This window comes from Carassius auratus, chromosome 48 (assembly GCF_003368295.1).
Source record: "Carassius auratus strain Wakin chromosome 48, ASM336829v1, whole genome shotgun sequence".
Lineage (NCBI taxonomy): Eukaryota > Metazoa > Chordata > Actinopteri > Cypriniformes > Cyprinidae > Carassius > Carassius auratus.
This window is the reverse complement of record NC_039290.1, coordinates 8668024-8682520: the sequence shown is the minus strand read 5'-3', so window position 1 is coordinate 8682520 and position 14497 is coordinate 8668024. Positions and strand designations below refer to the sequence as shown.

At 36.5% G+C, this 14497-nt stretch overlaps 2 protein-coding genes across 4 annotated transcripts in view; both read right to left on the bottom strand.

Moving 5' to 3' along the window:
- Positions 1-2635: 2635 nt before the first annotated feature.
- On the bottom strand, positions 2636-8695 carry c48h1orf52 (chromosome 48 C1orf52 homolog). Of its 2 annotated transcripts, XR_003279076.1 has the most exons (4): positions 8295-8695; positions 7767-7974; positions 7417-7675; positions 2636-2812 (listed from the first exon to the last, which is right to left on the bottom strand). XR_003279076.1 is itself a non-coding variant. In XM_026237248.1 (3 exons), exons 1-3 carry the CDS (start codon positions 8568-8570, stop codon positions 7518-7520), a joined length of 642 nt encoding a protein of 213 aa, XP_026093033.1. In that variant the 5' UTR covers positions 8571-8695; the 3' UTR covers positions 7240-7517. The 2 variants fall into 2 exon arrangements, 1 of the variants encoding a protein (XP_026093033.1); XM_026237248.1 differs by lacking the exon at positions 2636-2812 and having other exon boundaries at positions 7240-7675.
- Positions 8696-9440: 745 nt separating this feature from the next.
- The window catches only part of LOC113065750 (N(G),N(G)-dimethylarginine dimethylaminohydrolase 1-like), a 51360-nt gene continuing 46303 nt past the window's right edge, over positions 9441-14497 (bottom strand). The window contains exons 5-6 of one of the 2 annotated variants that reach the window (XM_026237247.1): positions 13871-14014; positions 9441-11349 (exon numbers count right to left, since the gene is read on the bottom strand). In XM_026237247.1, the coding sequence (XP_026093032.1) occupies positions 11233-11349; positions 13871-14014 (261 nt within the window). In that variant the 3' untranslated portion in view covers positions 9441-11232. The remainder of the gene's footprint in view (positions 11350-13870; positions 14015-14497) is intronic. The other variant, XM_026237246.1, reaches the window with a different exon arrangement.

The following is a 14497-nucleotide window of genomic DNA, read 5'->3' as shown; positions in this document are numbered from 1 at the left end:
ATAACAATTTGTGTTTCATGCTAATTAAATTTCACATTAGAAACACAAATACTACATTTTAATTTATGAAACAATGGTTAATTTTCTTAAGGCATCTATAATTTATTTTTCTTTTCATTTGTTCGTTTATTTAACTGTACTGACTTAATGGTTTGATGTTTTCTAATGTATATAAAAAAAAAAAAAAAAAAAAAAACTCGCAAATCTGCTCCGAAGTCCCGATCCGAATGAGTCGCGAATCATCTCCGAAGTTCCGATCCGAAACAAATGAGTCGCGAATCCGCTCCGAGGTCCCGATCCGAATCAAATGAGTCGCGAATCATCTCCGAAGTTCCGATCCGAAACAAATGAGTCGCGAATCCGCTCCGAGGTCCCGATCCGAATCAAATGATTCGCGAATCCTCTCCGAAGTCCCGAAACGAATCAAATGATTCGCGGATCCGACCTGAGCGCTTCAAACTAGTGAATCATTTTGAGGAAAGATTTGAGGAACCCTGTACCTAAATCCTCTCCCTCTACTAATACATGGATGTGATTTTAGAGTAATAAATGTAAAATATCCCCGGAGTCGTGATGCCCTTTGCGTCAGCATCCAGAGACTGTTAAAGAATCAGGGATTAATATCAATATTAATAATATAATATGAAAATACATCATATATTAAATTAAAAATGTTATTTCAACATATTTAATTGATCAATTATTTACAAATATAAATATTTACAAAACAATATATTTACAAAAAATGCTATATTTTATAAATATATGCATGACTTCAGAATTTTAAAATAAATATTTTATATAAAAAAATAATTAAACACATTTTGATTGTTTGACTACTTGAAAGAGAATATGACAAAATATAACAATTTGTGTTTTTTTTTTTAAACTTTTAATACATGAAACCATGATTAATTTTCTTAAGGCATCTAGAATTTATTTTTCTTTTCATTTGTTTGTTTATTTAACTGTACTGCCTTAATAGTTTGATGTTTTCTAGTGTTTATAAAAAAGAAATCCGAAAAGAAATTCGCGAATCTATCCGCTCCGAAGTCCCGATCCAAATGAGTCGCGAATCCGCACCGATGTCCCGATCCGAATCAAATGATTCGCGGATCCGATCGGAGCGCTTCAAGTGAATCATTTTGCGATGCAATAGTTTAACTGAATCAGAGTTTCGTGTTTTTGTTTTAAATCATTACACACAGTGTCGAAATTTGAAAACGAATGGCTCTTTTGATCTGGTTTTTGCCAGTGAATCGAGTTCGAGTTTGAATCAATCGGTTCCAGGGTAAATGACTCACTTTATTAAATCGGTTCGTTCTCGTCTTCAGTCATGTTTACACGACACTCTCAGCTCAACCGCTGGCTCACCTTATTACATAATAAAATTATGTAATCTTTTCATTTCTCTATTTAGTTTAGTTTAATTTGAAGTACTAAAATAACTAAATCTAAAACATAATATAGACATTAAAAAACTAAAATGAATAAAAACCACTGAATTAATTGAAATTAATATATTAAAGTAAAAACATAAAATATACAAATAAAACTAATTTAAAATATATATTACTAAACACATACACACTATACATATATTTTTTTTCATATGACCCTTAAAAACTATTATTATGGCTTATAGATGATCATAAATGATTAAACACCAAAGATTTACCAAGGTGCATGTTTGAGCTACAAAACACTTATTAAGGTATATGGTGTTGGCAAAGTAAATATTATATAAATAATACACACACACAAAGCCACCTAGTGACAGTACAACATCAGTAAAAACAAACACACACACCAACACACAGACTCTCTCTCTCTCACACACACACACACACCCACAAACACAGACACGCACACAAACGCACGCACGCATGCACACACAGACACACACACACACACACACACACACACGCACACGCACACACACACACAGCCACCTAGTGACAGTACATCAGTACAAACAAACAAACAAACACACACACACACACACAGCCACCTAGTGACAGTACATCAGTACAAACACACACACACACACACACACACCTGTGACAGTACAACATCAATACAAACACACACACACACACACACACACACACACACACACACACACACACGCACAGACAGACACAGACACACACACATACACACACCACCACCTAGTGATATCATTTCTTACCTATAAGCAGAGCCGGATTATCCATAAGGGAACTTGGGCCAACCATTCACAACAACTAGGGGGGCACCACATGACAAGCTTTAAAAATATTTTTTCGTAAATTGTTTTTATATTAACTTGCAATTCTTGAAAGACCATAAATAACTTGTTTATGAACACTAACTTAACAACAATAAAAATAATAATAAATTATAAATAAATAATGATTACATGACCACTATCACTAAAAAGCGATATACAAATAAACTTGAAATGAATTGAATAGTGACAGTACAACATCAGTACACACACACACACACACACACACACACACACACACACATACATACAGACACACATACAGACACAGCCATCTAGTGACAATACAACATCAGTAAAAACACACACACACAAACTCACAGACACACACACAGAAACACGTAAATGAAAGATACAAAGAGAGACTCCGAGAAAAGGGCTTTATCCATTTGAGAAGCTACAAATCATTGGAAACTTACAAGAAACATCATAACCAATGGATGCTTGGATGCAGCTACACATTTACAGTTGAAGTCATACTTACAATGACGTCCAAAACACAAACACATCATCCTAAACCCTCTCCCTCTACATGGACGTGATTTTAGAGTAATAAATGTAAAATATCCCCGGAGTCGTGATGCCCTTCCCGTCAGCATCCAGAGACTGTTAAATAATTGGGGATTAATATCAATATTAATAATATAAAATGAAAATACATAATATATTAAATTAAAAATGTTATTTCAACATATATATTTAATTGATCAATTATTTACAAATATAAATATTTATATATAGCTAAAAATATTTAGAGAATATAGCAAAATATAAGAATTTGTGTTTCACGAAATTTAAATTTCACATGCAGAAACACAAATACTACACCTTTAATACATGAAACCATGGTTAATTTTCTTAAGGCATCTATAATTTCTTTTGTTTGTTTATTTAACTGTACTGCCTTGATGGTTTGATGTTTTCTAATGTTTATAAAGAAATTTTTAAAAGAAATTCTTAAATCTGCTCCAAAGCTCCTATCAAAGTCAAATGATTCGCGGATCAGCTCCGAAGTCCCGATCCGAGTCAAATGATTCGCGAATCTACTCCGAGGTTTCGATCCAAATGAGTCGCAAATCCGCTCCCAAGTCCCGATGCAAATGATTCGCGAATCCGCTCCGATGTCCCGATCCAAATGATTCGCGAATCTACTCCGAGGTTTCGATCCAAATGAGTCGCGAATCCGCTCCGATGTCCCGATCCAAATGAGTCGCGAATCCGCTCCGAAGTCCCGATGCAAATGAGTCGCGAATCCGCTCCGAAGTGCCGATCCAAATGAGCGGCGAATTAGGGCTGTAGTACTCGAGTCCGGTCTTGGACTCGAGTCCGGACTCGAGACATTTTTCTGTCGTCTCGGACTTGTCTCGGACTCGTTGAATTTGCACTCGGACTTGTCTCGGACTTGGCCATTGGACTCGCCAAGTCTTCTAGTTGGTCTCGACCGAGTCCAGCAAAAAAAATAAATAAAACATTTCTCCTTCAAACCAAAACCACATTTGCATGATGTCGCGACTGAAAACGTTTGGAAAACGCTAGGCGCGCCACTCTCCTTATTTCAGAAGCACTCTGTAGCCTGCGCTCGCGCTCCAGTGGCGTCTGCTGTTGCTGGGCAACCATGACCCGCTCTCCATGATGACGCAGAAGTTTCAGCAAAGAATAAATGGAATTCCAGCACTTAAAATCACTTTCAGTAGCTCTGCTAATAGATTCATTTAAAAAAATGGCTATCCTTGTACAACTATGATCATCTGTTTCTCCATCTTGCCTTAGCTTTCAGTATTGTTCCGGGAAAGGATGTGCATGACCAGTGGTGCACTTACTGCGACCTGAAAAGTTTAGATGTTTCTAATTTAATTTTCTACCTGTTAGATTGTGTTTTATTTACGTCTACACCTAGATGGCCTTTTTTTTATCAATAAACGCGTATTAATGTATAGCCTTATGCAACAATTACATATGTAAATTTTAAAAACTTTATATATGACATTACATATTTACATTTTCATGTAACAGCCAGTATTTGTATCTGTAAAAATCACAAAAATTTTTCCTATCTGCATTCGGATACAACATCGTACAGTTACTTGATAAGACTGTTATGACTTTTTATATATTTTTTCGTAGTTATCACTGAACAAGTATGTCGTGTTAAACTGAAATAATTATTAATTTCTAAAATAATATTTATCATGCAAGCAGAGAGATGTCATGACAAACGTTTAGTGATCATTTGAACACGACTGGATCCATTCAATGCACACATTCTCATTACGCAGAACACTTTGAGCGAGTCTTAATGTTAATGAACTTCACTAAACAGATGTGTGTGTTCCGCCCAAACCAGCAAAAGGTAAATATGCAAACATGTAGGACAAGTACACAATGTATCCATATCTATGTTGATTATTAGCCTACTTTTGAGAGAGAACTGATTTGGTTTTTGGGAGACTGAGACGCGCAGCGCGGCTGTTTGATTGGTGAGCGCGCTGTGCTTATTCCATTCATTCGTATCATGGTAGCCTAAGCTTTCAATATTTGCCTTTTAAATATATACAAATAATATAACGTGTAGCTATGATGTATTATTATAGGTAAAATTACTCTTGCAACGCTCTGATTTCTGAGAGATGCACAGAGAGGCGACAACAATGCGGTGTTTGATTTGCGCTCTTTTCACTCATAAAGTTTACATTCATTCACTTCTGGCGCTGATCCCCTGGCTCACCTGTTATCTAGCAAACACCAGACTGTGTCAGCTTCAGCCGAGTATTCAGGCAGAATTATTCCTTGTCCGTTATTCGTTTTTTAAGACATTATCCGTGCCATTCCGAATAAGGAATTCGGCTTCAGGCACAACCCTAATTAGTACATTACATATTTTATTTTTACATGCAACATAGATAAGGTCATATAGTAACAGCTCCACGCAAAATTGTAATTCTAAAATTCACGTCGTACTTGCAAACACTTTGTATTCATTATGGTTAATGCATGCTGGAGTAGTCGATTGTTTCCGACAGAGCTCGACTAGTCTATGCAAGCACTAGCACAGTATGACAAAAAATTTCGCTGTATTTATGTGCGCATGTCCAGTAGAGCCAAACGTATCCATTCTAGCCTTGCTGCGTGCATTTGTCATATCCCGAGCTTTGTGTGTGTCTGTGCTCTGTGCCAATTAGGCATAGTCATATACATTTTTGACCACAGATATAATGTCAACAAAAAATAAAGTACATAAAAATTATTTGACCTTACAGTTCCAAACTTTGTTTGTTTATCCAAGTTTATTTCCCAGGGTCGGACTGGGGGTAAAACCAGTACTCATTAGCAAGGCCCCAAAGGAAGAGAGGGCCCTTGAAAAGTATGAATCTGAAATATATATTTTTTACCTGGATATTTCCATGGGTCGGGGGCATGGGGGCCCATCAGGATCGCCTATGCATAGGGCCCGGGATCTTGTGTAACACCCCTGTTAGCTTTAACCCTAATTATACACACTTGAACCTAATCAAGCTCTTACTAGACACATTAATCTTCCAGGTGTTTTAAGGCCAGTTGGAGCTAAACTTTTCAGGACATTGGCCATCCAGGATGTAGTTTGGAGACCCCTGTCCTACAGAGTTGTTACTTTGCACATGCTTTTTGATCATTACAAATAGTAATGTAAAATGATTTTCTTAGAATAGGAGATATGCTTTCTCTCGCATTACAAACATTATCAGTAGTTAAGTATGTGGTCTTGAAGAGGACCCTTTTTCTTTCATTTGGACTCGGTCTTGGACTTGGACTCGAAACATTTGGACTTGGACTTGACTTGGACTCGAACCTCTTTGGACTCGGTCTTGACTCGGTCTCGACTAGTCCTGGACTTGGACTTGACAAAGCCGGACTTGACTACAGCTCTACGGCGAATCCGCTCCAAAGACCCGATCCGAATCAAATGATTCGCGAATCCTCTCCGAGGTCCCGAAACGAATCTTTACACACAATGTTAAAATTTGAAAACGAATGGCTCTTTTGATCTGGTTTTTGCCAGTGAATCGAGTTCGAGTTTGAATCAATCGGTTCCAGGGTAAATGACTCACTCTATTAAATCGGTTTGTTCTCGTCTTCAGTCATGTTTACACGACACTCTCAGCTCAACCGCTGGCTCACCTTGTTACATAATAAGATTATGTAATCTTTTAATTTCTCTATTTTGTTTAGTTTAATTTGAAGTACTAAAATAACTAAATCTAAAACATAATATTGACATTAAAAAAACTAAAATAAATAAAAACAAGTAAATGAATTGAAATTAATATATTAAAGTGAAAACATAAAATATACAAATAAAACTAATGTAAAATATTACTAAACACATACACACTATACATATATTTTTTTCATATGACCCTTAAAAACTATTATTATGGCTTATAGATGATCATAAATGATTATATGCCAAAGATTTACCAAGGTGCACGTTTGAGCTACAAAACACTTATTAAGGTATATGGTGTTGGCAAAGTAAATTTTTTAGACTTTTATTTTTAAAACCTGTAGTTACTAATTAAACTTCTGCATTTTTTTAATTGCCTTTTAATTCCAGGTTTTCCATGAGCTTTCAAAGACACTGTGGATCAAATCTTATTCAGTCTCGCCACCTAGTGACAGTACAACATCAGTACACACACACAGACACAACCACACACACACACACACACACACACACACACACACCTAGTGACAGTAAATAAGTACAAACACACACACACACACACCTAGTGACAGTAAATCAGTACAAACACACACACACAGACACACACAAAGCCATCCAGTGACAATACATCAGTACAAACACACACACAAAGACACACACACACACACACAGATACAGACACACACACACACAGACTCTCTCTCTCTCTCTCTCTCTCTCACACACACACACACACACGCACATATAAATGGGAGATACAAACAGAGACTCAGAGAAAAGGGCTTTATCCATTTGAGAAACTACAAATCATTGGAAACTTACAAGAAACATCATAACCAATGGATGCTTGGATGCAGCTACACATTTACAGTTGAAGTCATACTTACAATGACGTCCAAAACACAAACACATCATCCTGAACCCTCTCCCTCTACATGGACGTGATTTTAGAGTAATAAATGTAAAATATCCCCGGAGTCGTGATGCCCTTCCCGTCAGCATCCAGAGATGTTAAATAATCAGGGATTAAAACCAGCGGAGCGCTCTTCAGTCCAAACTCTGACGCAGGATCCGCTTCTCCTCTTCCACAAAGTTCTTATCAGACGTGGCCTGTCCGATGTCCCGCTTCCTCTTTTCCTTCTGCTGGAAGGTTTCTACACGACGCTTCTTAGCAGACGCCTGCTGCTTCCCAGACGCATCGTCATCTGAGATGATAAAGAGCGTCCTGAACTCAAAAACATGTTAAGATCGACAGAACGATAGATAGATGGATAGAGTGAGATGAGAGTGAGTTACCAGAGTCCTGCTGTTGCTCCTCCTCCGGCAGGAAGTGGGCGGGGCCACCATGGGCTTGAGGGGCGTCGTCTCCGTTGTCCTCGTACACATTGGACCATTTGATGGCCATGTCCATTCCATCAGGAGCTCCTTTCTTCTTCTCCTCCGTCACGTACGTCTGCGGCGGAGGAACGGCATTGTTCTTCCACACCTTGAACTGCTTAGGAGGCTGAAACCAAAACAAATCATAAAAATCCCATAGACTTACACTGAAAGAATATTTAAATAAGCCAAAACTATTCAAACTCCATCTGTCAAAATATATATATATATATATATATATATATAAAATGCACATTATCATTTTAGTTAACTCTACAATAAGCCAATCAGTTTCACTCAGTGTAGAAATATGCAGGACTAATGTTACCACAAAAAAGAAGAAAAAAAGAATGCAAAAACTAAATTCTAAAGATGGCTACGCAGTACGCACTTGATTTTCTAGCAAACACGGTTTTATTCAGTATTGGATAATAATGAAATAATGACCTCTTCTGGCGCTTTGACGGCTCTTCTGTCCCAGTCGATGACTTTATTGAGCGGGTTGTAGAGGAAAGCGGGTTTGGTGACGGATCGGAAAAGATCGTCGGGTTTCGGCAGCGGTTCGGCGGCTCGCTTGCGGCCCTGCGCTTCAGTCGATGCTGAGGGCTCCGGTTCGCTTCGGTTCTTCACACCGGACTCACCGTCCGAGTCACTGCTGCTGTCGCTCAGGTCATCAAAGCCCATGAAGAAATTACGAGCCTCTGACTGCTTCTCATCGCCCATGGTGGCTGAAGACGAGAGAGACTGCCGGGTTCAGTGATTGGGGGTTAATTCGGAAGCGCAGATTAACAACAACTAAACAACACTCGCCATGTTGAATTCGGCGCTCGCTGATGACGTAAACGCAGGGCCAACCGACTCTGCAAACAACGGGATCACATAAATACAACATACGAAAATTTCATTTTATTTTTAAACCATATATTTTCAAAACAAGAGCTATAAATATAAAAATATTACAGTCGTTTGCTTGAGGATTCGGACCGCTGTTGAAGTAGAGGTCGAGGTCACGTGATACGCGTTACATTTCTCAGCGCTTTTCGGTCGGACCAATCACTGATTTTTACAATGACTAAATCGTTTTAAAGAGGTGGCTAGGTGTATTTGTATTTTACTTACGTGTAATTAATTAATTTAAATGATTGTTTCCTAGAGTACAAGTATCTCCATTAACACAAAACGCAGCTTCATTTTAGATCGATCCATCCATCCATCTATCTATCTATGGGTATTCATGCTGTAATTTGGATATGCTGTAAATTAAAAAGATGTTTTATTTTTCTTTATTAGAAGCACATATATGCTCCGGTCAAGCTCAGGTACTTTAATTATAACAATGATGCTACCAACAGGTTTGATTGATTGATTGCTGCTTTATTTAACAAACCCCACAAAATCTTTACAATGAGCAAAGACAACGTGTTTAAGGAATTATGGCACATAAAAATCACATTTAAGAAGTCCTGAGTCATCAAAACCAAGCATTTCCAGACAGAAAACAACTTATTGATCAAAAAGTCCAGTGAGCCGCCTTATATATATATATATATATATATATATATATATATATATATATATATATATATATATATATATATATATATATATATTTTTTTTTTTTTTTTTTGAAAATACAAGAGTAGAAAAAAAAATGCACAGTTTCTTTTTTTTAGGATGATGACAGATTTCAGCATGTATTTGGTGTGCTGATAGCTGGAAAAACGCTGTAGTTCATGATGAAACCCAGCATTCTTTCTGGATGAGCAGATTGCTAGGAAACACCGGCTTCTTTATGACTGTGATGTCATACAGAGGGGCTTGTAAACGTTATGAAAACTGCAGAATATTTCACAAGTGTCTTTCTGGCAGAGAAATGATGATAACTTCATTTTCTCTTCAACAGGAGAAATAAACAGACGCATTACAACAGAGTAACGCCGTCTCTTCATTTCTGCGAATCCTAAAACACTTCTTGTGTAAAAGAAAGAAAGTCGTGACATTGGAAGTCGTGAAAACCGCTAAACTGAAACTTGAGATTTGACCGAGGAGCTGTTTGAAGCTAAACCTTCAGCTAGCCATGATTAGCAACTTGAGATAACTGTCACATGCAAAAAAACTATAGAAGCTTGATCCTTATTGTTATTGCGAATTTTTAATCTCTCAATAAGGACTTTCTACTCTCGCAATTCTGACTTTTTTAGATTCGGACTTACATTTTATAATTTTCTTTTAGAAACTCGCAATCATGAGAGAAAAGTAGTTGTGAAATATAAACTCAGAATTCTGACTTTCTCGCAATAAAATTTTTCTTCTTCCACAAAATAAAAAAGATAATTGCGAATTTTTAATCTCTCAATCCAGATTTTCTTCCCTCGTAATTTTCATCCACAAAATAAAACGTTTATTAAAAGTTTATTAACAAAAACATTTAACTTTTGATAAAATTTTTAGCTAAAATTTTAAATTTATAGCTTTATAAGGAAAGTGTGAGGAACGAAGCTGCCACCACAGCAGGCTTTAAATATATGAAGCTAAAGGTTAAGTAGACTAATAATGAATTATAAGGTAATATAGCTTGATGCTAACGCTACGCAAATGCTACAAGTGGGGTCAAGATAACAAACTTCTGAAAGGAAGAACGTCCAATCAGCACCTGAGGATCGTGAAACCACGGCATGTTTGAAAGCGTGTTTATTTTTTATTATCTGGGAACTGCAGGACAAACGAAAACAAAAATGTATTTTTTTTTTGCTTCAATTACTCGTTTCACGAGTCACATCTGTTCGCAAATACTGTCCAAATGTGCTATAAATCTATTTATAAACACGATGCTACAATCTAAGCAACACAAAGTAACAATTCATCATTCATCGTTTAAAAACAGGCTTTTTATGGGGCTTGATGAATGTGAATTTTGAGAAACGCGTACGGTTCGGTCGTTCTGAATGGATCCAGAGGATTTATGTAGTTTACAGCTACATTTTGAAGTTAAGAGCAATTTCTGTCATGAAAATTTGATTTTATAATAATCAAAATTGTAATTGTTATGACTCACTGACTAGTGCTAAAAAAAAGTAAATTATTATTATCCTGACCCAGCTGGTTTCAATTAAACACCACCTGAGCTGGAGACTAGTTAAACTAGCTAAACCCAGCTAAAACCAGCTAAAACCGATTTCATCCGTCATTTTTGTGCTGGTTAGAAAAATAAGTGTACTTTGTTTTCCTCACATATTAGAAAAATTAAGTGCTTTATATTCTCTTTCCTTTAGACGAAACGATCTGATTCATTTTCCTCGAGTAATAAAACAAAAAAAGGCCATCAGGTGTCATTCATGAAACACACGCTGAATATGAAACGGTGTGTTTGATGAACGATGGTCTCTCAGATGTTCTTCTTCCTGTTGATGAGCACCGAGCAGCAGGTCAGCGCGCCGTCCACCTTCACTTTCTCCTGATTGGACACCGGGATGAGCATGTGATCCTTCAGCTTCTCAAACACCTGCAGCAGGAGACGCAGAGGAGACTTTTATTATGAAACCAATCAATCGTAATAATCAATATATCGATTTATCGCACAATTCGTGTACATTTCTACTTGTTACCTTGCACTTTTTGTTAGAAAATGTTTATTTACTATGAAGGTGTCTAATATTTTGACTTAATTTCAATGATCTAAATATTTTTAAGAATTTAATGTTTGTTTTCGTTTGAAAGTGTGCTGGCTTTGTTGTTATATTATGATTATATATTCAGTGGCACAAAACGGCCTTATAATGACAATAATATTGTTAATCGTAATTATTTCTGAGGCAATGCATCGCACAACAAAAAGTTTTAATCAATGTGATGGTTTTATAATCAGTGTCAGAGGATTCAAAGCATAATGCTGCAAACCTTCAATATAAATGCATTAATAAATATAATATAATAGTAAATGACTGAATTACATTTTTCTGAGCACACACACATTTAAATATATAATTTAAAATTAATCTATGTATTTAAATGTTAAAACATACAAAGGATTAAACTAAAACTTTAATAAAACGTTTTGGTTTTATTTATAAAAATATAAAAAAATGTATATTAATAATATAATAAAAAAAATACTGAATTTAAAATAAAATTCTGAGAACATTTTGAAATTGTATTGTGATTTGATATATTAAGAGATAAATATTATATAAATATTAAATAGTATTAATGTAAAATATACTTCATAGAAAGAAATGCCTGTTAAATGTTAAACATTTCAATATAATATTTTTGGGAATTGTTTTTAGTATAACTTAACTCTTACCTACATGTAAAGTATTATGCATATTTAATAATATTTCATTATATATATATATATATATATATATATATATATATATATATATAAAATGCATAAATTAATCTTAAATAAATTACTGAATACAATTCTAACCACAACATGAAATTGTCTTTGTATGTGAAATAATTGAAATAAATAACAAATAATGTGAAATAAAATTTATATAAAATATTATATTTAATAGAAAATTAAAATTCTGGCTTCTACCAGGTGAAGTTAAATGTTTTCAGAAGTGAACCATTTACAAAAAACTGTAAAGTTGACATAAATGTGGTAATATTGAATGGAGTAATCTTCAAGAACAGTTTTATTTCTATTATTAATGACGCACAGAAGCGTTGTGTAATTCCGAGCTCATGAGCTGCAGCTGTAAAGCATTAGTCCATCTCAAAAAGCCTCATAAAGAGCAGTGTGTCATTTGATGGAGATCCTCCAAAAGCCCAGCCGTGTTTTCCTAAGAGTCCTCCAGCAACCACAAGATCTCATACTGCAGACCATCAAGAGACCGTTAACATTACATCTACTCATGCTTCACACACAGCTCTGATTAAATCATACATCACTGGATCATCAGATGATCGTACATCTCCGTCTAGTTACATATATTATTGTTAGTTCATTTTGGTATTTATTATAGTAATATTAGCTACAATAATGGTTTTAGTAATATTAGCTAGTTTTAAATCACTTATTTATGTTTGAAATCACTTATTGATACCAGATGAGATTTATTATTTAATTAATGTATTTAGTTATAGGAGGTGAGTGTGTGTGCATATATATGTGTGTTTGTGCGCATATATGCGTTTGTGTGTCTGTGTGAGTGAGTGAGTGTATGTATGAATGTGTGCGAGCATGTGTGTGTCTGTGTGCGTGTGTGTGTGCATGTTTGTGTGCATGTGTATGTGTGCGTGCATGTTTGGTGAGTGTGTGTTTCTGTGTGCATGCATGTGCATGTGTGTGTGTCTCTGTGGGTGCATGTTTGTGTGCATGTGTGCGTGTGCATGTGTGTGTGTGTGTGTGTGTATGCATGCATGTGTGAATGTGTGCATGTTTGTGTGCATGTGTGTGTGTCTCTGTGTGCATGTTTGTGTGCGTGCATGTGTGTGTTTCTGTATGGTTGTCTGTGTGTGTGTGTGTGTGTCTGTGTGCGTGCGTGTGTGTGTATATATGCATGTATGTGTGCATGTGTGTGGTCTGTGTGCGTGCATGTTTGTGTGCGTGTGTGTGTGTGTGTCTGTGTGCGTCTGTGTGTGCATGTTTGTGTGCGTGCGTGTGCATGTGTGTGTTTCTGTATGGTTGTCTGTGTGTGTGTGTCTGTGTGCGTGCGTGTGTGTGTGTATATGCATGTATGTGTGCATGTGCGTGTGTCTGTGTGCGTGCATGTTTGTGTGCGTGTGTGTGCATGTGTGTGTGTGTGCGTGTGCATGTGTGTGTGTGTATGCATGTATGTGTGCATGTGCGTGTGTCTGTGTGCGTGCATGTTTGTGTGCGTGTGTGTGCATGTGTGTGTGTGCATGTGTGTGTGTGTATGCATGTATGTGTGCATGTGTGTGTCTGTGTGCGTGCATGTTTGTGAGTGTGTGTGTCTCTGTGTGTGCATGTTTGTGTGCATGTGCATTGTACATTGTGTGTGTGTGTGTGTGTGTGTGTGTGTGTGTGTGTGTGTGTGTGTGTGTGTGACCTTGGCGCTCTCAGGAAACTCCTCCGGTGTGCAGTGCAGCAGGACGTGTCCTTTCCCCGGCAGGTTCATGTAGACACAGTTTGCTGCCAGATCATCAGGAAGTGTCAGTTTATCATATTTATGATCGCTCATCTGCTGCATGATCTACAGAGAACCACAGATAACACAAAAGCTACTTCATCAGTTTGTAATAGGATGGTGATATAATGGAACAAACTGAATAAAAGAAAGGTCAAGTATTAAAAGAAAGAAAAATAAAGAGGATAATATTAAACAAATTATTAATGTTGGCACATTATGGAATTTTGTATTTTTAATTTGTGAAATAAAATGTATACTGTGACAGAACATAGAATATAATAATAAATGTTGAACTAAAAAGTGAGAAACTCCTCGTATTTTTGGCCTTTTTATGGTTCTAGACTTATATTACAACTATCAGATGACCTCATCAAGAGCGGAGCCTCTGATTGGTCGGGTTGTTTTTTTGCAGCACTAACAGATGACACACACACAACCTCACAAAGAAACTCACACACACACACACACACACACACACACACACACACACACACCAGCAGAGGGAGACACAGGTCAGGGTTTACTACCGCTCTCATATAAAGGGAG